The 25,691-nt window shown below is 41.4% G+C and overlaps 1 protein-coding gene across 1 annotated transcript; it reads left to right on the forward strand.

Moving 5' to 3' along the window:
- krr1 (KRR1 small subunit processome component homolog) lies at nucleotides 1–25,004 on the forward strand. The gene is made up of 11 exons (XM_034223993.1): nucleotides 1–19; nucleotides 990–1,152; nucleotides 3,366–3,541; nucleotides 6,934–7,068; nucleotides 9,740–9,865; nucleotides 11,217–11,300; nucleotides 14,350–14,406; nucleotides 17,460–17,630; nucleotides 20,259–20,336; nucleotides 20,433–20,529; nucleotides 24,538–25,004. The coding sequence occupies exons 2-11, from the start codon at nucleotides 1,086–1,088 to the stop codon at nucleotides 24,690–24,692; spliced, it is 1,146 nt and encodes a 381-aa protein (XP_034079884.1). The 5' UTR covers nucleotides 1–19; nucleotides 990–1,085; the 3' UTR covers nucleotides 24,693–25,004.
- Nucleotides 25,005–25,691: the final 687 nt, after the last annotated feature.

Raw genomic sequence — 25,691 nt, forward strand, 5'->3', positions numbered from 1 at the left:
GTTTCCAGAGAGAACAGCTGTAAGGTCCATGCAGAAAGCAGAGCAGTGTGTATAATATATATCACTCAGTATAACAGGCCTACTCTCTTTATTTGCTTTAGTTTAGTAGATATCTACAAACAAAGAGTCGATATTTTTCTAAGACATTGCTTCACATAATAAAATACACACCGGCTTATGCTTTAGGACTAGGAGCTGTAGGTGTGTGTTGTACAGTGTGTAGGTGTGTGTTGTACAGTGTGTAGGTGTGTGTTGTACAGTGCGTAAATGCGGCGGACAGACGGGTCTCAGTTGGTTTGGTGTCCTCTGCTTACTTTTAATAGGCCTACTTGTAAATACAACTTTTGGCCGTAATTTCAATTCCCCATTTCAGCGACCAGAGAGGGGGGGGGGGGGGATATATCCAGTCTCTGATTGTGTTACGTTATTATGAGAGTGCTCTCATACTTTAAATTGTATATATTTATATACATATATTTGTGTGTGTGTGTCCGCATCTGTAGCCTGTTATTGTCTCATTATACCGCACTCTCAATGAATTCAAAGTAAATATGTGGGGGAACAATGTTCAGCTGATCTAACAGAGATCCAGCGCTATGACAAAACACTCGACAGCTGATGCAGCTGTTGCCACGTAATAATGAACGGACGTCTCTTTAAAATGACCGCTCAGAGGAGAGGAGTTCTCATTTCTTTAAACGTCTGCTGCTTCCCCTCCTCTCTCCTCGGTTCCCCTCCTCGGTCCTCCGCTCGCATCTCCTGTGGGCGGGTCTAAGTCTCGAGGAGGGGAGTCGAGGAGGGGAGTCGAGGAGGGGAAATTTGAGTATTGAGAAGCCTCTATAGTGGGATTTATTCTGTAATACATCAGAGGTAGTATTTTATTAAATTACATTTTAAATATGACCTTGTTTATTTAAACGTTTACAAGTGTATAATGTATAATCATTTTTGATTAATGTCGTTTTATTTCGTTTTCTGTCAATTTAAAGCTCCAGTCCAATAGGTGGCGATGATGCTCCAGAACGTTGGTTGTCAACTGCCAATAAACACCAACGAAGAAGAAACTGGCTCCTCCTCCAACAACAATGGCGTCCTCCACCGGAGACGGCGTGAGTGAAAAAGGAAAGAATTCAAAAAAGACTAAAAGCCAAAGTAAGTGATTAATATTGTCGAGTTTAGCAGAAGTATTTAACACCTAATGACCCGTTTGTTACTAGTCAGAGCTGAGTTTTGTCGTCTATTTCTACCTTGTTGACATGTTTTGCAAGGCACGCATGTATTAGCTTTAACATGAGGTGGAGAAGTACTCAGATCTGGTCCATCCATCCATCTTCTCCCGCTTATCCGTGGTCGGGTCGCGGGGGTAGCAGTTCCAGCAGAGCCCCAAACTTTCCTTTCCCTGACCACAACACTCAGATCTGGTATTTTAGTTAAAGTAGAAGTACTCAGATCTCGTACTTGAGTAAAAGTAGAAGTACTCAGATCTTGTACTTGAGTAAAAGTAGAAGTACCAGAGTGTAGGAATACTCTGTTACAGTAAAAGTCCTGCTCTCAAAATGTTCCTCAAGTAAAAGTAGAAAAGTATTCTCATCAAAATATAGTGAAAGTAGCGACAGTGAAAGTAGTCGTTGTGCAGATTGGTCCATTTCAGAATAATATATATGATATGTTTTATAATGATTGATCATGAAAGTGTTCTCAAAGCTGGTGAAGGTGCAGCTAGTTTGAATGGCTTTGTATACTGCAGGGTAGCTGGTGGATTTACTCCAGGTGGAACTAAAGTCTGATTCAACACTTGATTATATTTCACATCATTCATCCACATCTGTGAAGTAACTAAAGGGATTAAATACATGGAGTGGAGGAAAAGTACAAAGTAGCATAACATTTAAATACTCAAGTAAAGTACAAGTAGCCTACCTCAAAATTGTACTTAAGTACAGTACTTGTAGTCAGAGATGTCAAAAGTGCACACATCCTTAACTCAAGTAGAAGCACAGATACTCTGGTGAAAGTAGAAGTACTGAATAAACTTCTTTACTCAAGTCAAAGTAAAGAGGCTTTGAAATGTACTTCAGTAAAAAGTACCCATAACTAGCAGCTGTTTTAAAGAGTACCTGACCTCCCTTTATATTAATAGAACAATAATGTCATTGTTAGCTAATGAATGTTTCCATGCTGAACAACGGCAACATGACAACGTTTCCATTGGTCCCTCTTCTTTAGAGAAGACCAGGAAATGATGGATACACGGATCGTGTTCAAATCAATAGGCACGCAATGACTCTAAAGAATAATGATCACGCACCAAACACACATTCAGACTAAAGGAACCAGCTGTTTGGAAAATGAGAGAAGTAGAAAGTACAGGTATTTGAGTTCAACATGTAAGAAGTAGAAAGTACAGGTATTTGGGTTCAACATGTAAGAAGTAGAAAGTACAGGTATTTGAGTTCAACATGTAAGAAGTAGAAAGTACAGGTATTTGAGTTCAACATGTAAGAAGTAGAAAGTACAGGTATTTGAGTTCAACATGTAAGAAGTAGAAAGTACAGGTATTTGAGTTCAACATGTAAGAAGTAGAAAGTACAGGTATTTGAGTTCAACATGTAAGAAGTAGAAAGTACAGGTATTTGTGTTCAACATGTAAGAAGTAGAAAGTACAGGTATTTGTGTTCAACATGTAAGAAGTAGAAAGTACAGGTATTTGAGTTCAACATGTAAGAAGTAGAAAGTACAGGTATTTGAGTTCAACATGTAAGAAGTAGAAAGTATAGGTATTTGAGTTCAACATGTAAGAAGTAGAAAGTACAGGTATTTGAGTTCAACATGTAAGAAGTAGAAAGTACAGGTATTTGAGTTCAACATGTAAGAAGTAGAAAGTACAGGTATTGAGTTCAACATGTAAGAAGTAGAAAGTACAGGTATTTGAGTTCAACATGTAAGAAGTAGAAAGTACAGGTATTTGAGTTCAACATGTAAGAAGTAGAAAGTACAGGTATTTGTGTTCAACATGTAAGAAGTAGAAAGTACAGGTATTTGTGTTCAACATGTAAGAAGTAGAAAGTACAGGTATTTGGGTTCAACATGTAAGAAGTCAAAGTAAAAAGTGGTCAGAGAAATAAGTAGTGGAGTAAAGTACTGATACCAGAAACATGTACTTAAGTACAGTAACAACGTATTTGTACTCCACTACTTCCCACCTCTGCTTGTAGTAAATCTACTTACTTACTTTACAACACTGTATTTTGCAAACATTTGTTCCTGGTTTTATTCGTTTTCAATTCACATCAAGGCAAAACCACAGACACTTTATTGTTAGATTGTGTTATTGTTTTTAAGAACCGAATTGTCTGTGTCCTCAGTGGATGAATCTGAGCTCCTGAGTGTTCCTGACGGATGGAAAGAGGCGCCGTTCACGAAGGACGATAACCCCCGCGGTCTGATGGAGGAAAGCAGCTTCGCCACCCTCTTCCCCAAATACAGAGAAGCCTACCTGAAGGAGTGCTGGCCGCTGGTGGAGAAGGCCTTAGGAGAAGTCGTAAGTCATTATTATATTATTAAAAGGACGTTTTTTTGTAACAAGTGTCTGCATGCACAAGGAATTGAACTTCGTTTGTCTATAATATGCCACAGGACTCTGAGGGTTTAGATAGTTCACTTTAGTCTAAGTCAGGGGTGCCCACACTTTTTGGGCTGGTGAGCTACTTTTGAAATGACCAGCTCACCGAGGTCTACCAACCAAAAATAAAATCCCAAATTGCAAGGGTTGCTGAATAACACGTTTTATTTATACATGGGATAATAGGGCTGCAACAAACGACTAATTTGATAATCGATTAATCTATCGATTAATGAAACGACTAATCGACTATTCGGACTATTACTGTATGCCTTGCACAATTTCTCAAACGCTCTTATTTAGCTCAACTTTTAGATTTAGCTTGAGGTTGTTTTAGGCATGTGGAAACTAACAAGACAATAAAGATGAATACTTGATTCAAAAATACATATATTATTAAATTAACAAATTGTGAACAAAACTAACATTGCTTTTTATTTAAATTAAATAAATAATATTTCACATCAAAAGAAACAACAATGTTTTAACAAATGGTATTAAATAATCTGATGACAGAACTGTAAACAGAATAGCTGAAACTTTAACAAAATAAAGAGTAACTCAGTTTCCTCTAATCATTAACCCATGTTAGTATCATTGAGTTAACTCCGTGTGTTGCTGCTAGCATACATAACACCTGACGTGGAAACGTTACTCGTGGACGGGGCTACAGAGCTGCTAGAAAGACAGTCGAACCCGGTGCATTCCTCCGTCTGGATGTGGAGCACTTTTGATAAATGTTTAGACAAATTGCTCGTGTTGCCGCCCTCACATGCTGAACTCTCTTGGCAAGGAGCATTGTCCACCTCAAGACGGGTAAAGTTTAACCACCTTGGAGGGCTTCTCTCCGCCATCCCCGCCGTGCGTTGCTGCATATAGCAGCTGCGTGTGTGTAAACTGCCCCGCCCCCTCGCACACAGACGGGAGAGAGATCTCGTCTGGATTGGAAACGCATTTGTTTTGTCTTTTTGCATATTAGAAACGAGTTGGCGACACTAAGACTGCGAGATAATGTTTGTGTAGCAATAATACACCTTTCTCTTTTTCAACTCGCTCCACTAAGGGAAGTCGCTGTCATATGCCTTGTGAACACTCCGATAATGCCTCTCCACGTTACCTTTCTTTGGCAGAGCGACGCTTGCTTTACAAATAAGCCAAATAACCTTTGAATGTGACATCACAACAAAATATTCTTCCTCCCATTCTGGGTGGAAGTGGTTTGTCATTAGCTTCTTGCTCGGTCCCGCACTTAATTTGAGTTTTCCCGGCACTTGACTGATTTTGTATCGCTTTGCATTCTGGGTTAACAGACTGGAAAGCGATAGGTTGCTTTTTCTGTCAATCAAGTAAACTCCTGAATTAAGTGGCAGGGAGGCCAAGGGAGGAGGGATCAAAACCTGCTTTGTCTATTTTAACGGAGCTGGATTTTTTATTTTTTATGAATGACTCGTGATCTACCAGCATTGCCCCCGCGGTCGACGTACTGGGCACCTCTGCACTAAGATATCAACAAGAACAAAACCTTTTGGCACTGACTCAATGTGTTCTATTAATACTTATCAAAAAAAGTATTGGTGATAAAAAGTATTATTCATCTCTACCTGAGCCCCCTCCCTCCAATATGCCTGGATTAGTTCCTTAATGATAGAACATTGGATATATATATCGCTTTTCGTAGTTCTGACAACACTTTACAAGCAAATAAAATAACTACTAAGCCAAGTAGAACAATTAGGAGAAGGAGGGGGTGTGGGATAGAAGGTTAAAGGTCAAATGTAAAAAGTTGAGTTTTGAAAGATATGAGAGTGTTGGAATTGTGACAGGGCAGAGCGTCGGACTCGAGTGCCGATTTTCCGGACTCGTGACTCGACTCGGACTCGCGCACTGATTGACGCGACTCGGACTTGGACTCGTGAATTCTCGCGTACGCTGACTTGGACTCGGACTCCTGAATTTTTCCCCCCACGATGACTCAGACTCGATTTGTACATTGACGCTCTGACTTGGACTCGGACTTGAGCAAGTTTTCTCTGGAGTCTGATGTCCTCTATCCTGGCGTGTGCACCTGCGAGGCGAGTTCACGTACCCCGCTATTCCAGTCTAGAGATGTCTAGAGACACACCCCGCATCGTGCTGTAGGCTTTCACACATTCTGCTTCCACATTGGAAAAGAGCAGCGCAAAATGCTCGTTATGTGGAAACAAGATTGAAGAGAAGGCTCCGTAACACATTACTCTAAGGATCGAGTTCAGACATATAGGCTGTCTTGAACACTCATCAGAGTAACATGATCTAATCAGAAAGCACATGGCTACTTAACATGCAGAATGAGTCATTTTGCATGCTAAGTAGCCATGTGCTTTCTGGGGCTCAATCTTTATCAGTAAACTGATGTAACCGGTAAAAGTTCCTTCAAAATAAGAGTCCCGATCTTATTACTATCAAAATAAAAGTGCAAAACAAAAACGTTACCATAGGAAAATATTGGCATACAAATGTAATCACTTCTCTAAAAGGTAACTCATTTTAAATATAATTAGACATATTAAACTCATTTACAATAATAATAATAATATTAATATTAGTAATAAGCTTTATATTTGTATAGCACCTATTACAGGAATTGTAGCCAAACTCGCTTCACAGCAGTTCAATCGACAGCTTAGTATAACATGACAGGATAAAAGTAATGAAGAGAAGCAGCTACATTTCAACACATATATCCACGAAGGTTAATACATGAAGACTTGTGACTCGGACTTGACTTGGACTCGAACTCGGACTCGAACATAGGTAATGATGACTCGGACTTGACGTGGACTCTTCTTAGGTGACTCAGGTAATCTCGACTCGGACACTCCTTGGGTGACTCGGACTTGGACTCGGACTCGAACACAGGTAATGATGACTCGGACTCGACTTGGACACTCCTTGGGTGACTCGGACTCGACTACGACTCTCCCTTGGTGACTCGAACTCAGGTAATGATGACTCGGACTCGACTCGGACACTCCTTGGGTGACTTGGACTCGGACTCGACTACGACTCTCCCTTGGTGACTCGGACTCGAACACAGGTAATGATGACTCGAACTCGACTCGGACACTCCTTGGGTGACTTGGACTCGGACTCGACTACGACTCTCCCTTGGTGACTCGGACTTGGACTCGGACTCGAAGAGTGGTGACTCGAGAGTGACTTGGACTCGTGAATTGGTGACTTGACTACAACACTGGCAGAGCGTAACTCCATGTTTTTTTAAATGAAGCACCTGGTGATGTTCTAATCCTGTGTATCGTGAATCTTCCCAGCACATCAAAGCCACTCTGGATCTGATCGAGGGAAGCATCTCCGTTTGCACCTCGAAGAAAACGTATGACCCGTACGCCATCGTGAGAGGCAGAGATCTCATCAAGCTGCTGGCAAGGAGCGTTCCCTTCGAACAGGTAACGTTTCAGGAAGTCTTTGAGATGTTGTGATTACTGTTGCCTTGATGCATTTTATAACACATGCCACACAGTAGAGTGTTTTTCCTGAAGGTTTTCTCTTCCTGCTTTTAGTAGGGCCGGGACTCGATTAAAAAAATTAATCTAATTAATTAGAGGCTTTGTAATTAATTAATCGAAATTAATCGCATATAAATATTTGACCTAAGAACAGTGAGAAGCAATTTTTTTCACATGGATTTTAGTATACCATTAGGCGCATTCACACCACAGTACTTTTCCCACAAAGGTTCATGAGAACTTAGTTCATGAGAACAAATGAAGCCGCTGACGTCACTTCTTCTTCTTCTGCTTTGGGTTTACTGGCAGGCCGCAAACCACTTCACGGCGTATACTGCCGCCCAAAGTCCCCGGCCGGAAGTCCCCGGAGTTGGGGACTGGCTTCAGTAGAAGCTGCTGGGAGTCCCAGCAGCTTCTACTGAAGCCTTCCGAGTAAATCGCCAGAACGCCGACACCTCCTCATCTCCACCGCTCCCATGTTTTATTTTGTGTTGCCATAAGTTAGTCTCTCTGCGTTTCTGCGCTGGGCTAATGCTAATGCTAATAATGCTAATGCGAGGATAATAAAATGGCGGCTTCACAAAACTTTTTGGGAGTTTTAAGGGGCGTGGTTTGCAATCCGCCCAGCCAATCAGAAATGTAGCTCTTTTCTCACAAGAGAGCCGTACGAAAGTCCCTGCTCTCTAGCAGCTCTCTGCTCTCTAGCAGGGACTTTCGTGGGGGTAAAAAGGTTCTCATGAACTCATTTTAGTACCGGCTCTTTTTGGTGTGAACGCGATAAAAGAGGCTAACGTCCACGCTAGCTTCCACGCTAGCTGCTATATGTTTTGCATTGAGGTGATACTTGAGGCTTGATGTGCTGCGGTGATATGCGAATTCCTTTTTGCATAATTTGCACACAACCGTGCTCTTATCGACGCTTCCATCCGTCCGTTTTTTAAAACAACATTTCCCACTGTTGTTCACTGTGGTTTGTTGTTGTCTGAAGTCATGAACGTTAGTTGGTGCTCCAGTATAATCGGTACGCCTGAAACTCATTCAGTGAGAAACGTTCCGTGGTGCAAAAATAAGTGCGATTAAAATGCGTTAATTTTTGTGTAATTAATTAATCTTAATTAACGCGTTAAAGTCCCGGCCCTAGCTTTTAGACATTTGTGATATCTGCTCTGTCAAAATCAGTCGCATCAACCCCCGAAACACATTTTGAATCAAGTTCAGACATTTTAAGGATAAAAAATTGCAGTTTTTGGTCCCCATTAAACGTCTAAATCTACCCATGTCATCCAAATCCGTCCACCGGGAATACATATCAACCCTGAAACACATCTCGTATTGATTATCTCATTTTAAACTCGTAGCATCAAGGATGTATATTTTACTCGGATAAGGGGAAACCATGGAAGAAAAATGGTGTGTTTGTTTGCTTATGTGTGTGTTATCCAATGAAACACACACAACACACACACACCGCAAGTTGTAAAGCCTCTGTTCATAGTACCTGGACAAGCTTTAACGCTGTATTTATCATCTGAATTTGGTGATAATAGTTAGGTAATCTTAAAGCCAATGTTGTTGTTAGGGATGTCCCGATCACCTTTTTTTGCTCCCGATCCGATTCCGATCATTTGATTTTGACAATCTGCGATACCGATTTTTCCCGATCCGATCTTTATGCAATGCATTAAGAGAGAAAAAGGTAACAGGTAACGGCTGGTCGTCCAACGCGATGAATTCAGCTATCCTTGGCTGCTATTTTTTTTGCCTTTTCACTGTTCTGGGGCAGTTTCTCTTTCCCTTTTAAAAGCCTCTGAAAGTGTCGGTTGCTTCAGTGCCGTTACCCGAGTGGCCGCTGTGTACTCGTGGTGTTGGTGTTTGTTTCTCAGGTGGCGTGTTAGATTGGTCGTGTTGAACGTAGCTCTTTTCTTTCCACCACGCGGAACCTCCGCCTTGCAAACATTGCATCTGGCTGTTACACTGCCTTCGCTTTCAATTTTATAATACTTCCAAACTCCTGACATTTTCTCTGTCCGACTCCCGAGTCACCAGCTGAACGTAGCCTCTCGTTAGCTAACTGCTACTATTAGACACCGCGCCCTCTCTGTTGCCAGATTTGAGAGAGGTCTGAAAACAAGCCCAACAGAAGCAACACATACATGATGTTGTGTCATTTAAAACTAAGGCCTCAGGATGACTTTAAGACGTGAACATGGTCATTTTTGTTTTGTAACATTAAATAATAATAAAAAAATATTTTATAATAAAAAAATTCCCCATCTCCGATTTTTGAAAATCACATGATCGGCTCCGATCCCCGATCACGTGATCGGATCGGGACATCTCTAATTGTTGTTTTTAGTTTTGGGAAGGAGCGGTGATCACTGAACTTAAAAAGCTTCAAAAATGTATTTCTCGTCTGAAAATGTAATGTTCTGAAAGCCAAGAAGCCCCAAAATAAGTGTTTATTTTTACATAAATCCACGTTTATCTTGTGATGCGACATCTGACTGATTTCGTTAGCGCGGGTCACAAGTGTGTTGACAGAAGACCAATGCTGAGTTTCTGATTATTGCGATGTCTTGCCGCCCCGTTCTTATATCTGTTTTGCTTCCAGGCTGTGCGGATATTACTGGACGATATGGCGTGTGATATCATCAAAATCGGGACACTGGTGAGGAACAGAGAGCGGTTTGTGAAGCGACGACAGCGGCTGATTGGCCCAAAAGGCTCCACACTCAAAGTGAGTCCCATTTTAAAAACAAGCAGCTCTTCATCCAACACACCTCACACTGATCTCAGAGATACAGATTCCCTTTTAAGAGTTGGTGATTGTGGAAAATGTTTGACTGTTACCTCGAGGTAACTAGGCAATGTAATGCAGGTCACAAACATGTAGGATTTGGGATAATAGCAAGCATCTATCGATTCCATAAGAGACTTGATATGGGGCATCTCTAAAAATATGGTCTTCAGGAAAATAGTCTTCAGGCAATACCAGAAAAAGTGTTGAAGTGGTCGACAGGTGTTTTTTAAAGTAGAGACACTACATACTGATATACACCTGAACATCAGCAGGAGAGGACTCTTTAAAGTAGAGACACTACATACTGATATACACCTGAACATCAGCAGGAGAGGACTCTTTAAAGTAGAGACACTACATACTGATATACACCTGAACATCAGCAGGAGAGGACTCTTTAAAGTAGAGACACTACATACTGATATACACCTGAACATCAGCAGGAGAGGACTCTTTAAAGTAGAGACACTACATACTGATATACACCTGAACATCAGCAGGAGAGGACTCTTTAAAGTAGAGACACTACATACTGATATACACCTGAACATCAGCAGGAGAGGACTCTTTAAAGTAGAGACACTACATACTGATATACACCTGAACATCAGCAGGAGAGGACTCTTTAAAGTAGAGACACTACATACTGATATACACCTGAACATCAGCAGGAGAGGACTCTTTAAAGTAGAGACACTACATACTAATATACACCTGAACATCAGCAGGAGAGGACTCTTTAAAGTAGAGACACTACATACTAATATACACCTGAACATCAGCAGGAGAGGACTCTTTAAAGTAGAGACAATACATACTGATATACACCTGAACATCAGCAGGAGAGGACTCTTTAAAGTAGAGACACTACATACTGATATACACCTGAACATCAGCAGGAGAGGACTCTTTAAAGTAGAGACACTACATACTGATATACACCTGAACATCAGCAGGAGAGGACTCTTTAAAGTAGAGACACTACATACTGATATACACCTGAACATCAGCAGGATGGGTGTCTTTTTTTAAATGATCACTCAGAGGAAATGATTTCTCTTTTTCTTTATGCCTGTGGGAGTGGAGTAGAGTTCAGGCGGTGCAAACTTGGGCTTGAAGAAGGGCAATTATGTCATGTTGTGGTTTGTCTAAATACCACATGTCACTGGGTGGCAGCATTGCCTCCTGTCCGCTCAATGTTTGAAAGTTTACCTTTTGAATAAAGCAGTTTTATTTTACCTCAGGAGTTAAAAGCGTTCCTTTTTGTTTTTGTCCCATTTCTCTCCAGGCGTTAGAGTTGTTGACCAACTGCTATGTGATGGTGCAAGGAAACACCGTGTCGGCCCTGGGGCCCTTCAACGGTCTGAAGGAGGTAAGAACTATCCTCTAAGCCTCAAATGCCTCTTTCACACCAACGCGGTTCCCGTTCTAGCTCCGTGCTTGCGCTCTTCTGGTTCGGAACCGGTTCTTCATTTCAGCCCCCGTTTTGTTCACACTGCCCAGAGCTCGACTGGTGCTGCGGCTGCTGCGTCATGACGTCACCGTTTACGTCACTGATTTTTCTCCCCAACGGCGCTCACAACAACAACAATAGGGAACTGCGTCGGGTCGATGATCGTGTTGCTTTTAATCATACGAAGCCAGATTAAATTAAATAACGACTTCTCCAACCTTATACTTTGCTCCAGAGTGCCGTGGTTCATTGTTTATTAATGTGTTTCTGCAGCATTTACCGACCACTGCACTGTTGGCTGCTCTTCCACAGGAGTTTATTCTCCCGTTAGCTCCCGGTTAGCTCACACTGCAGCGGCCGCTCTAAAGTATTCACTGTCTGACTGTCACACAAGCAGCTGATACATATCCCCAGTTCACCTTAGCCTAAGTGAATGTGTGTCAGTCTGAATGGACGCTGTTTGGCATCACAACGCTGTTATGAAAGTTTCTCTGGTATAAAATGGGTGATGTTAGCATAGCAACCGAAGCTAATCTGACTATAACTTGACTACTTGTTGCTATCCTATTGTGGCATAAGCCGTTTTCTACAGGCACATTTTACCGGCGTATTTTTCATTATGATTCTACTTGTGATAGTCGGACACGACAACCTGTGCAGCCCATGTATTGATTCCATCCGATAGCTGCTATAATACAAAACAACACGTCTGCCTCTCTCCACAATGATCAATAACAGTGAACGGATGGTCAAAGTAAGGTACAAATAAACAGAATCACACACTTAGCTATGGCACTGTCGTGTACATTGAATCAAAAAAATATTCGATTAATCGTTCCCATCCCTAGTTTTAATCAGGATTTTAAATCAATTATATATATATATATATATATTTTTTTTTTTTTAAATATACAATTAGAACAAAGAGATGCAAAAAAAAACAACTTTCAAGGTACAACATTTTTAAAATAAATACATTCTCAAATAGTGTCTGTCATGTTCAACAGGGGCAAGAAAAAGCTTTAAAACACGTTTCTGGTCCCCATCTAGCGTACATTTTCCTTGAAAATGAAAGATTAGGTCATCGTGGCGGTTTTGGCGCAGTGGTTAGAGCGTTGGTCATCAGATCAAGGGGTGTTGGGGAACTCCAGTTCGAATCCCGCCTCGGCCGCCACTGCGTCAGGCTGTTGTGTCCTTGGGCAAGACACCCGCATTTGCTCCTGTGGGTAATGTCTGCAGTAATGACTCTTACATGTCTAATATGTGTAATGTGTACTTGTAAAGCGCTTTGAGCACCTGTAAAAGCGCTCTAATAAAAAATGTAATGCATTATTATTATTATTATTATTATCGTCATCAGCGTCATGTTGTAAACAAATAATTGTTTTTTTTTTACAAAACAACCAAAAAATAAATAACTTTTACAATGACAAAAAATAACAAGTATGAGTTCACAGGTCCTGCTCATAATTAGAGTTATATATAATATATGATTTGTTTTTATATGTAGACATCCTTTTAGTTACCAGCTCATGTTGTGATCCCTGAAATGTTGAGTACCCCAAAGTTTTATGATAGAAATGTAAAGTACGGGTCCCCAGCACATAGAAACTGCCGGGTGCTAACTTACATATGTTGGACAATTTGTACAATTAGCATAAGTTAGCATATGCAGAGAATAGCTGAAATATGGCTAGGTTGATTTGGACCATTTTGGTGTGAGGATGTTGAATCAATTTCAGACATTTAACGATCAAATATGGCAGTTTTAGGTCCCCTTAAACATTCAAACCTACCCAAATGTAATCGAAATCAGCCCACAGAGAACAAATATGGCCACTTTCTGGTTAAAACTGCCATTTCTTTGCCTGAAAATGTCAGAAATGTATTCAACATCCTCAAAAAACCCTTAAATTGTAAAAATCTGCCATTTTTTTAAACTGTTGTCTGCATATGCTAATTAAAATGGATAGATAGATAGATAAGACTTTATTTATCCTGACGGAAATTGTTGTGCCAGTTACAAAATACAATAAACACAGCAGCATAATAGTACAACTGTACACTAACCCCTCGATTCCACCGGGTCCGTCTGCGTGGTGCCACGGCAGCGCCGCGGTTTTGGTCCGGCGTCATACCCCACCGGGCGCGTTTCAGAAGCGGAGCGTCTTGCGTGCCGGCTCGCAGTTTTTGTTGATTTGGGCATATTTCCTGGACAGGCTACTTTGTGCAGACAAAGTTAATAATACTTGTAATATTCCAGTTATAAACGACATGAATCAAAGATGTGTTGCTGTATTTTAGTGGCATTCGTCATCATAATTATTCTATATATATATAATTTACACAGTGCCTGTAAACCGGAGGAGAACGCTGGAATTTTCCTCCGACTTGAAAGACTACGGAGGGATAGGGTCTGCAAAATGTGTTTATTTTGGGGATTGACTGGATGATGCTCTGACCGTTCCACTTCCTGCCCGGCACCATATATGCAACGCGTCGCGTCGAAAATAAACTTGCATCCTATTTCAAGCGGAGCCCAGCGCCGAGACGCTTCTGGGACGCCTCTGGTGGAATCGCACCCATCGACTAGAGTGGCCGCGATCTTTGTGAACGCCGCGGCACGGCCGTAACGCGACGCAGACGGACCCGGTGGAATCGAGGGGTAACAGTGTAGTAAAATATCTACATTTAATTTCAAACCTTTATTTAGACAGATAAATCCCATTGAGATCATTGATCTCTTTTTCAAGGGAGACCTGCTCATGAAACAGACGGCCACACAATTAATGTGAATATTAACGGTAATTAGTAGTGCACTTAATGCCACTTATGTTCCTGTTGCACAATATATCTTAATGCTTTTAATGTTGTTGTTTATTTGCCTTGCCTTTTTAATTATCACACAGAGAGCAGAGGATGGATAACCTTTAGATAATCGATGCATGTCTCCATCTCTTTTGTTCAGGTACGCAAAGTGGTGATGGACACAATGAAGAACATTCACCCCATCTACAACATCAAGGTGAGTCCAAACGTCCGGGAGAAACCTGCATATATTCAGATATGTGATGCATGCCCGATGAAGATATTTTCCATCCTTGTTCTCGATCTCCTGACTGACATAAATCTCTCTGGGTTCGATTGCCAAGGCTGGCTCGACCTGGAGCTGAGGGCATGCATCACAACATCACTCAATGTGAACATAGACTCCATATTTCTACTAGTTACAAGATTTGAAATGTATCGTTATCTAACAAAACCCTGAAGCAGCCATTTTGTGTGACTGCTCAAAGACCCTTTACAGTGGTACAAATAAATACACCAAAATGGAGCTAATAAAACAATATTTAGCACAAGAAACAGCATTCGTCTCACATTAAAAGCCAGTTTGAAAAGGTGAGTTTTGTTGTAAAAATAACCATCAGTTGGTCATGTTCCTAGTCTTGGGAACCGATACTGAACGAGCGGCTGAGATCAGACAACACTAGGGTTGGGTACCGAGAACCGGTTCCAACATTTCGATTCCAACGGCATCATTTAGAAATGTGAATTTCGGTTCCGCTTTTCGATGCCTGAGGAAATGTTTCTCGCCGCTCTCCGTAGCCTACCGTATGACTGCGGCGGGGCGGGAAATGTAGCGTTGTATCTACACTTCCTACAGCGTAACCTGAGACCAGGGCCGGCCCGTCGCACTGGCGTTATAGATGTTCGCCTAGGGCGCCAGATCTGTGGAGGCGCCGCGCTGACAGCTCTGGGAGGGGAACAAAATGTTTTGACCGTTGGGGCTCATCCTAATTTTCGGCCTTGATGTAACAATATTCATAATTAAGTAAATGTAACACCCTTTTCATCCCGGTTACACTTTTCATTTGCCCTGTACGATGGGCGCTGTAAGTGATGAAAATGGGGGATGTTGGCTTATCTGGCAACCGCAGCTGACAGCCAAAGTGCGAGTGAGCGAGGGAGAAAGGGAGGGCGCTGTTGTTATTAGCATCTGGTGCTAGCTGCTCTAACGGAAGAAGAAGATGTTTCTACAATGATGTGGAGGGAGAGTCCTCTCCAGTCAGACTGAGAGGCTGATAACTACAGCTCAGTGAGGTAAAGGACTCTGAGGGTTTAGATAGTTCACTTTAGTCTAAGTTGTCTCAGTGGGTCTCAAACGTTTTGATCACAATTTATGTAAACACATATTTCCAAGGCACTCCTTTATAATTATTGGGATAAAACAGGTTTGAAATCATTCCAATGTATACTATAGGACAGTACACCAGACATATCGTTTTAAACTGGAGATAAAAAAATATGCATAAATAAAATACGTTACATGTATTGGTTATTGGCTATGGTAGGTTACTGGTTATGTTCACATACTTATTTAATTATTAAAATGTAAACCGATCTTTTTCAAATGGGTGTTTAGAGTTGTACCCCCTAGATCTAGTCTCTAGTAATTCTGCTTAAAGTGCACCAGATTGAAGCATTTTACTTTAAAATGTTCAAACATTTCTTCCAGGTATGCCTGAGAGGCAGATCTGCTTGTTTTTTTCAACAAGAACTGTCCTTTAAAAGTTGGACTGTTGTAGCTTCAGTGGTTCTCAGGTTACAGTTACATAGCAGTGAATATAAACAGACTGATTAATGTGAATATTACTGTAAACTAACCTGTGTGAAAGTTTCTCGAATAAATGTACTTTTTTTGGTGGAAGAAGCCATTTATAATTGTTTCACCCTGCCCCTCAAAGAATCGGAATTGAGAACCGTTAAGAACCGGAATCGAAAAGTAGAATCGACATCGGAATCAGAATCGTGGAAATTCAAACGATACCCTACTCAACACTCAATCTGAACATGGACTAGTCACAAGATTAATAATAATTATGATATCATTATCTAACAAAACCCTGGGGCAGCCAGTGTGCGTGAGACTGCTCAAAGACACTTTACTGTGGATAATCCTCCACTGTTTCCAAAGATCAAGTCACGGGTGGGGATGCGTCTTCTGTTTTAACGTTCAGTTGCTCAAGCTTTTTAAGATTTAAGTATATGGTGTTTTTCTAACATTAATTGGCAGACGACAGACCAGTTGAACTTGTAGAAAAAGAGCCTGAGATAGAAAGCAGAAAGACTGGTACTGATCTTCATAACGACTACATAGCGTTCACACCGGAATAAGTCCCTGAGGGAGGATTAGGCAAATGAAGCCGCTGACGTCACTTCTTCTTCTTCTTCTGCTTTGGGTTTACTGGCAGGCCGCAAACCACTTCACGGCGTATACTGCCACCCGGAGTCCCCGGCCGAAAGTCCCCGGAGTTGGGGACTGGCTTCAGTAGAAGCTGCTGGGAGTCCCAGCAGCTTCTACTGAAGCCTTCCGAGTAAATCGCCAGAACGCCGACACCTCCTCATCTCCACCGCTCCCATGTTTTATTTTGTGTTGCCATAGGTTAGACTCTCTGCGTTTCTGCGCTGGGCTAATGCTAATGCTAATAATGCTAATGCGAGGATAATTAAATGGCGGCTTCACAAAACTATTTGGGAGTTTTACGGGGCGTGGTTTGCAATCCGCCCAGCCAATCAGACATAGGAACCTTTTTCTCCCACGAAAGTCCCTGCTCTCTAGCAGGGACGGAAAAAGGGGTGAAAAGGTTTTCATGAACTAATTTTAGTTCCGGCTCTTTTTGGTGTGAACGCAACATTTCGGAACCATATCGGAACTAAAGTGGGAAAAGTACTGCGGTGTGAACGCGCCTCATGACTAAAATCCTTCATCCGGTTAAATATTGTTAATAAAAATACCAATTGTATTTCATTAAAGTTCAAGAAAGGATGGTTTGCGGACAAAAAAAAACTGTCTTTTCTTCAATTCCTGTATTTTATTGTATCGCAATGTGAGTTTTTTCCAATATCGTGCAGCCCTAGTTCTAAATATAGTGTGTATATATATGGCTGATGTATAAAGTATGTAATTAACAGACAGGACATTAGTGTTGTGTTTCTGCTGCGTTACAACACTAAGCCTTATGTACTGCTCAACATGACTGACTTTTACCCCATTTCCATTTTTCTGGGACCCTTCAGACTCTGATGATCAAACGCGAGTTGTCCAAAGACACCGACCTGCGCTCTCAGAGTTGGGAACGTTTCCTGCCCAAATTCCGCCACAAAAACCTGGCCAAACGCCGGGAACCCAAGAAGAAGAGCGTGAAGAAAGAATACACACCATTCCCCCCCGCGCAGCCCGAGAACACGGTGAGGAGGCGCTGCTCAGATGATCAGGGGGAAACATGCACATTTCTGTATCTATTATTACATAGCTTATCACACTTATGCTCATTTGTGTTGGGATAAGAACCACATTGTTATTATTTAGAAATACATGTAAAAAGCTACATTAAGGCAGCTAACTTATTATAGCTATTTATTCATATTATTGTTGTTTAATATATCTCTTCAATCAAGTGCTTTATTAATCCAAGGGGTAGTAGTAGTTGTTTTAGTAGTAGTGGTGGTGGTGGTGGTGGTGGTGGTAGTAGTATTTGTTGGTAGTAGTAGTTGTAGAGGAAACTTCTGTGTAGCTATGCAGTGGGAGTCACCGACTCAGGAAGGAGATACGGGAAGAGCAGTAGCTTTGATGTCAAACACATGATGGTTTATTTGGAGTTACGGCCGGAGGATTCACATCACAAGTCCAAGAGTCAGAGGTTCTGACTTCACGGTAGAGTTGCCACGTCAATTCTGAAGAACTCTACCCCAGACCCATGTATTTAGCTAGTACAGAGAGAATCATCAACATGCTGCATAACAAGATAGAATAATAACACCTCTATGAGCTGACGCCAACAGGCAGGAACAGGGAGACAAAACACTGAGAGCACAGCAGCCAAGGTTACAGGTGCCTGTGCTCAGTCAGGACAGTTTGAACTGATACACTGGGTCAAAGTTATGGGCCTTGGAAAATATTCCACAACAGTAGTGGTAGTAGTAGTAGTAGTTGTTTTAGTAGTAGTAGTAGTAGTAGTTGTTTTAGTAGTAGTAGTGATAGTAGTAGTAGTAGTATTTGCAGTAGTGGTAGTAGTAGTGGTGGTGGTAGTAGTATTTGTAGTAGTGGTGGTGGTGTAGTAGTAGTAGTATTTGCAGTAGTAGTAGTAGTAGTGGTAGTAGTAGTAGTAGTGGTGGTGGTAGTAGTAGTATTTGTAGTAGTAGTAGTAGTAGTGGTGGTGGTGGTGGTGGTGGTGTAGTAGTATTTGTAGTAGTGGTGGTGGTGGTAGTAGTAGTAGTAGTAGTAGTAGTGGTAGTAGTAGTGGTGGTAGTAGTAGTGGTGGTGGTAGTAGTAGTATTTGTAGTAGCGGTAGTAGTAGTAGTAGTAGTAGTGGTGGTGGTGGTGTGGTGGTGGTAGTAGTATTTGTAGTAGTGGTGGTGGTGGTAGTAGTAGTAGTAGTAGTAGTAGTGGTAGTAGTGGTGGTGGTGGTAGTAGTAGTATTTGTAGTAGTAGTAGTAGTGTGGTAGTAGTAGTAGTAGTGGTGGTAGTAGTAGTAGTATTTGTTGTGGTAGTAGTAGTAGTATTTGGTAGTAGTAGTAGTAGTGGTAGTAGTAAGTTGTTGGTGGTAGTAGTATTTGTTTGGTTATTTATTATTTGTAGTAGTATAGTAGTGGTTGGTTATAGTATTTAGTAGCGGTAGTAGTAGTAGTAGTGGTGGTAGTAGTAGTAGTATTTGTTGTGGTAGTAGTAGTAGTATTTGTAGTAGCGGTAGTAGTAGTAGTAGTGGTGGTAGTAGTATTTGTAGTAGCGGTAGTAGTGGTGGTGGTAGTAGTAGTAGTGGTGGTGGTGTAGTAGTAGTAGTGGTGGTAGTAGTAGTATTTGTAGTAGCGGTAGTAGTAGTAGTAGTGGTGGTAGTAGTAGTAGTATTTGTTGTGGTAGTAGTAGTAGTAGTAGTGGTGGTGGTAGTAGTAGTAGTAGTAGTAGTAGTAGTGGTGGTGGTGGTAGTAGTAGTAGTAGTAGTGGTGGTGGTAGTAGTAGTAGTAGTAGTAGTAGTATTAGTGGTAGTGGTAGTAGTGGTGGTAGTAGTAGTATTTGTAGTAGTATTAGTTGTAGCAGCAGTAGTGGTAGTTGTATTAGTTGTTGTAGCAGTAGTAGTAGTAGTAGCGGTGGTGGTAGTAGTAGTATTTGTAGTAGCGGTAGTAGTAGTAGTAGTGGTGGTAGTATTTGTTGTGGTAGTAGTAGTGGTGGTGGTAGTAGTAGTATTAGTTGTAGCAGCAGTAGTTGTAGCGGTAGTAGTAGTAGTAGTAGTAGTAGTGGTGGTAGTAGTAGTGATGGTAGTGGTAGTTGTATTAGTTGTTGTAGTAGTAGCAGCAGTAGTAGTAGTAGTGATGGTGATGGTAGTTGTATTAGTTGTAGTAGCAGTAGTAGTAGTAGTAGTAGTGGTTGTAGTAGTAGCAGTAGTAGTAGTAGTAGTAGTAGTGGTTGTAGTAGTAGCAGTAGTAGTAGTGGTGATGGTAGTGGTAGTTGTATTAGTTGTAGTAGCAGTAGTAGTAGTAGTAGTAGTAGTGGTTGTAGTAGTAGCAGTAGTAGTAGTAGTAGTAGTAGTGGTTGTAGTAGTAGTAGTAGTAGTAGTGGTGATGGTAGTGGTAGTTGTATTAGTTGTAGTAGCAGTAGTAGTAGTGGTGATGGTAGTGGTAGTTGTATTAGTTGTAGTAGCAGTAGTAGTAGTATCACTCGTGATCATTTAAAATGACATGTTATAAATAACTACATAAAAAGCCGGCATGTTAATGATCTTTTGGATCTTACTTTATATAACCGGACGTGAAAAAGAGGAACGTTCTCCCTGTTTAAACCCTGTTATTGAGACTCTTTACTTTAACATTGATTTCCTGTAGGTCGACAAGGAGCTGGCCACCGGAGAGTTCTTCCTGCGTGAAAGTGTGAAGAAGAGGAAGAAGATGGAGGAGGTCAAGGTGAGTGGATTCACCTCCTGCTGGTGGAGGAGCATCTTAATTAGCGTGATGTAGTTAAACAATCCTTACCTGACTGTCTTTATTTCTCTTTCTCAGGTGAAACAAGCCGAGGCGCTGACCAAGAAGCAGGAAGAGCGTAACAAGGCTTTCATTCCTCCTAAAGAGAAGCCCTTGATGAAGAAATCAGCTAAAGGTAGGAACACATCTTATTGTATATTCTTATTATATCCAGACATCAGGATACACAATGAGGTAGGGCTGTGCGATTATGGCAAAAATCATAATCACGATTATTTGGGTCAATAATTGATATCACGATTATTTTGACGATTATTCATTGACCATTTATTGAGCTTTAAAACAAATAATATTTTACCAATAAACAAGATCAATAAATGTGTTGGAGCACACTTCCAAAACCATACTAAACATATATTATTAATATGATAAATAAAAATGAATTAGACCAAAATAAATGAAATCAAACATGTTGCAGTGCACTGTCACAACCTACTGAACACTCCTTAACATATAGCCAACATTTTGGTAAAACATATTCAACATATTCCACTCAGTTAAACGTTGAAGGCTGGCCAACCGTCATGGTCCAGAAGTAACAGGAAATAAATATTGAACCACAATTTAAGACCAAATAAAAATGTTTAGGCCACCATGGCAAATGCTGGTAGGGCTGCTCATGTCATCTCTTAAAGATGCTTTTCAAGAAACACCAGCCTGTTTACATGGTCTGGTTTCAGAGATGAGCGCAGGCAGGGGACGATATTGCCACCTGTACTGAAGACCCTCAGCCACGCCCCGACACATGGGGTGACGCCGGCCAATCACAAAGCTTTGATGCGTTCAAGTGCATTATTCTGGCACAGGAAGATTATGTTACAGGACATTAACGATAAAACAGAATATTGTTGTTCTATTTTTAGACACATCTCGCGATCGACTGGTTGGGCACCCCTGGGCTAGACCATAGGTCTGTTGTGGTGGCCAAGTAGTCACGGCATTTGTCACATAGCGCAGGTAGCGCAGACCTGCTGAAATAATACCGAGACGGCATCGCGTAACGCTTGTCCAACGTGTTGACAAGTTGCTTAAAGCCCTGGTTGCTAACAGTGCTAACTGGGCACATATCTTTAGCGATGTGAAATGTAAAGGCAAAGTACTTACAAATAGTGGAAATAGTTGTACCCTTCTTTTTAACGAGTTGCTGCTCTTGTTCTGACATCTTCGCTCGCGCTGAACACTCACAACACATGTCACTCCCACGTGGCCGAGTGGGCTTTTAGGGAGGGGCGAAAGCGCACCCAGCAAAATAATCGTATTTAGTCAATTATGCTGTTTTCATAATCGTCGCAAGCCATAATCGCGATTAAAATACGATTAATTGCACAGCCCTACAATGAGGTCGTCCTTACCACCCCGTCTCTAGACGTTTTTAAAGAGGTGCTATTCTGCTTGTTGTGGGTTTTCCCTTTCCTGTAGTGTTATATAGGTTTTAGTGCATGTAAATGGTCTGTAAAGGCTAAAATCCACCACTATACAACACTCACGCCTCTATTGGTTAGCGCTCATTGTACATCATAGGCTAAGGGACGGGACATCTCTCTTACTATGTGGTTTCATAAAGAGCATTTAGTTACTGAGTTAAAGGTCCCCTAGTATACTGTTTTTCAACAATATATTATAGGTCTCAGATATATACAAAACATGTCTCTTAAGTGTTTTAAAACACCAAACAGATCATTGCAGCATCCCATAATCCCCTCTGTTTCAGCCCTGTTTCAAAAGTGCTGATTCTGTGTCTGTAGCTTTAAATGCTAATGAGCTGCTGCTGGCCACGCCCCTCTGAGAGAGGTTTGGTTACAAAGAACTCAATGGTGCTCTAGGAGGAGATTCAGGTGATAAGGGGGGGGGGGGGTACCTTGGTTGCTGATTGGCTAATGGTTACACAAGACAAAACATCGTTATGACATCATCAAGTGGCCAAAATCTGATCAGCTCATTTTCAGACAGGTTTTTATAGAAATGGATCAAAAAGAGAGAGAATCTTTGTTCCTGAAACTTTCAGAGTCTCTTTCCACAGAGGGGACACATGTTGATGTAGAAGAGACATGAAGAAGAGGGGACACATGTTGATGTAGAAGAGACATGAAGAAGAGGGGACACATGTTGATGTAGAAGAGACATGAAGAAGAGGGGACACATGTTGATGTAGAAGAGACATGAAGAAGAGGGGACACATGTTGATGTAGAAGAGACATGAAGAAGAGGGGACACATGTTGATGTAGAAGAGACATGAAGAAGAGGGGACACATGTTGATGTAGAAGAGACATGAAGAAGAGGGGACACATGTTGATGTAGAAGAGACATGAAGAAGAGGGGACACATGTTGATGAAGAAGAGACGTGAAGAAGAGGGGACACATGTTGATGTAGAAGAGACATGAGGAAGAGGGGACACATGTTGATGTAGAAGAGACATGAAGAAGAGGGGACACATGTTGATGTAGAAGAGACATGAGGAAGAGGGGACACATGTTGATGTAGAAGAGACATAAAGAAGAGGGGACACATGTTGATGTAGAAGAGACATGAAGAAGAGGGGACACATGTTGATGTAGAAGAGACGTGAAGAAGAGGGGACACATGTTGATGTAGAAGAGACATAAAGAAGAGGGGACACATGTTGATGTAGAAGAGACATAAAGAAGAGGGGACACATGTTGATGTAGAAGAGACATGAAGAAGAGGGGACACATGTTGATGTAGAAGAGACATGAAGAAGAGGGGACACATGTTGATGTAGAAGAGACATGAAGAAGAGGGGACACATGTTGATGTAGAAGAGACATGAAGAAGAGGGGACACGTGTTGATGTAGAAGAGACATGAAGAAGAGGGGACACGTGTTGATGTAGAAGAGACATGAAGAAGAGGGGACACATGTTGATGTAGAAGAGACATGAAGAAGAGGGGACACGTGTTGATGTAGAAGAGACATGAAGAAGAGGGGACACGTGTTGATGTAGAAGAGACATGAAGAAGAGGGGACACGTGTTGATGAAGAAGAGACATGAAGAAGAGGGGACACGTGTTGATGTAGAAGAGACATGAAGAAGAGGGGACACGTGTTGATGTAGAAGAGACATGAAGAAGAGGGGACACGTGTTGATGTAGAAGAGACATGAAGAAGAGGGGACACGTGTTGATGTAGAAGAGACATGAAGAAGAGGGGACACGTGTTGATGTAGAAGAGACGTGAAGAAGAGGGGACACATGTTGATGTAGAAGAGACGTGAAGAAGAGGGGACACATGTTGATGTAGAAAATACATGAAGAAGTGGATAATAGGTGACCTTTATCACGATTTATTACATGGCTTAGTTGAATACTCGATTCTGATTGGTCAATTCAGAACACGTGACACGTTGTTAATACCGAACAGACAGACCGCTGTCAAGGACTTATTGACCGTTGTTAAGGACGCTCACATCTTCAGAAAGAAGTCCGGTCGATTTAACTATACCGTTGGGCCGAAAAGCAAACTGCATGCAGTTTGCTTTTCGAACTGGGACATGAAAATCAGCGCAGAAGTAACGGGGCAGAAACCCTCCTTTTTACGCAGCGGTCCAGACATAGACATCAAACGGCGACACATATTCAGTTGCCAGGTCCTTTGGCATTAGGGCAGGGATATCTAGATACTTTCCAAGGTTTGACATCATGAATTGTGCTACTTTTAAAGCAAGCAGCGATGTTTTCAAATCTGTAATCAAAAAGCTCCTCAAAAACGCTATCGAAGCAGTTCCTGCCGTTGCTACGTTAGTTCAAACAGTAACAACGGACTACTTTTCTTAGCGGATGCATGTCAATTTAAATACATACAACTGTTTTTTAAATCAATAAAATAATTTTCTAAATCCATAAAAGCATTTCAATTAATATTGGGAGTCATAACGTTACTTTGTTGAGAATGTGGCCGTGTAATAAGCGGGATAATGTGCAGCGACTTGGTCATTATGGGGAAAAGAACACCTTCATGCCGATCTAGATCGCTCCGCTTCGCGTCGGGCTCCTGATCAGCCTGTCGGTGTTCTTTTCCCCATAATGACCGCGTCGCTGCACATTATCCCTTACATATAACACACTTTGCCACCTGCTAACCTCTCCTTTGTTTTTGCCACAGTTTCTACAGAAGGAAAGCTGGACATCGAGGCCTTAAAGGAGAAAGTGAAAAAAGCCAAAACTAAGAGACTGGGGGCTCCACCAGTGAACCCAGCGCCCCCCCCCAGTGGCAACATGAACAAAAAGCAAAGGAGCAAAACAAAAAAGAAACGCTAACCACACACTCACACAGCAAGGAGTCACAAAGTGTGTGTGTGTTTGGATCAATGGACGTTTCTGAACGACTCTAAATACCGAGAAATATTTCGAGCTACTTTTGTAATAAGGATTTCCTGTTCGTATTACTAATCGAGACCAATTCTCAGTCGAAGAGAGAGATGTGTGAGAGCAAACATTTCCTTTTTTCTTTCTCATACAGTTCCTGGTTTTGTATAGGTGTAAAAAACGTACTGCTCTACTTCCCTATGTGTGTTCAGGCAGATTGAAACTGATGGAAATGTAAAAATAAAGACATGTTTTTAATCAGAATCGGGTTTATTGTTACTGCGTTTACACTTTTATATATACAGTCTATGGTTTACACATACAAGGGATTTGCTTCGGTGTATGGTGGTGCGAACATAAGGAAATACGGTCATAAATATCACGATTATACAAATTCCTTCAGCTCGATCCACCAACAGGAGTTATTTGGCTGTTTACTTTAGTTTCCCTCCAAAACATGCGAGTCTGATGGATGAAATCTATGGCAAGCAGTGTCCCTTTTAAAGAGGTAAGCAGGTTAAATGCATTCACAATTATATCACAAGTCTTAAAAGCTTGAATATAGAAAAACACGGTGTAAATTAGCTCCATCTTCAACTAAGTCAAGGGTGTTTAACTTATTTCAAGGACCCTGTGCCGCCAAATTTGATCTAAAGTGGCCACATAAGCAGTAAAATCATAGCATGAAAACCTATAATAACTAAATAAGTTGAATTTCAACAGTTTAATACGTCTGATTATCATTTACTCATTACTCAGTGTATCTACAAAAACATGTAGTCATCGATATCTGGAACTGAACACTATATAGTATTTAACTTTATGATCAAAACAACAAGATCTAGAACTTTTTACATTCATTTCCACATCTGTGTATCAATCCTGAACCATGCAAACTTGAGTGGGAACTGTTAGGGAAGAAGGGGTAGATATCCCACCTTTTCAGAGGTG

The sequence above is a fragment of the Gymnodraco acuticeps genome, unplaced genomic scaffold (genome assembly GCF_902827175.1).
Source record: "Gymnodraco acuticeps unplaced genomic scaffold, fGymAcu1.1, whole genome shotgun sequence".
Classification (NCBI taxonomy): Eukaryota; Metazoa; Chordata; class Actinopteri; order Perciformes; family Bathydraconidae; genus Gymnodraco; species Gymnodraco acuticeps.

Excerpts from the sequence above, each read along its gene's own strand:
- krr1 (XM_034223993.1), top strand. The coding sequence starts at position 1,086 with ATGGCGTCCTCCACCGGAGACGGCGTGAGTGAAAAAGGAAAGAATTCA. Across the intron at positions 3,542-6,933 it reads AGAAGGCCTTAGGAGAAGTC|CACATCAAAGCCACTCTGGA; the intron begins GTAAGTCATTAT and ends GAATCTTCCCAG. Across the intron at positions 11,301-14,349 it reads CCTTCAACGGTCTGAAGGAG|GTACGCAAAGTGGTGATGGA; the intron begins GTAAGAACTATC and ends TCTTTTGTTCAG.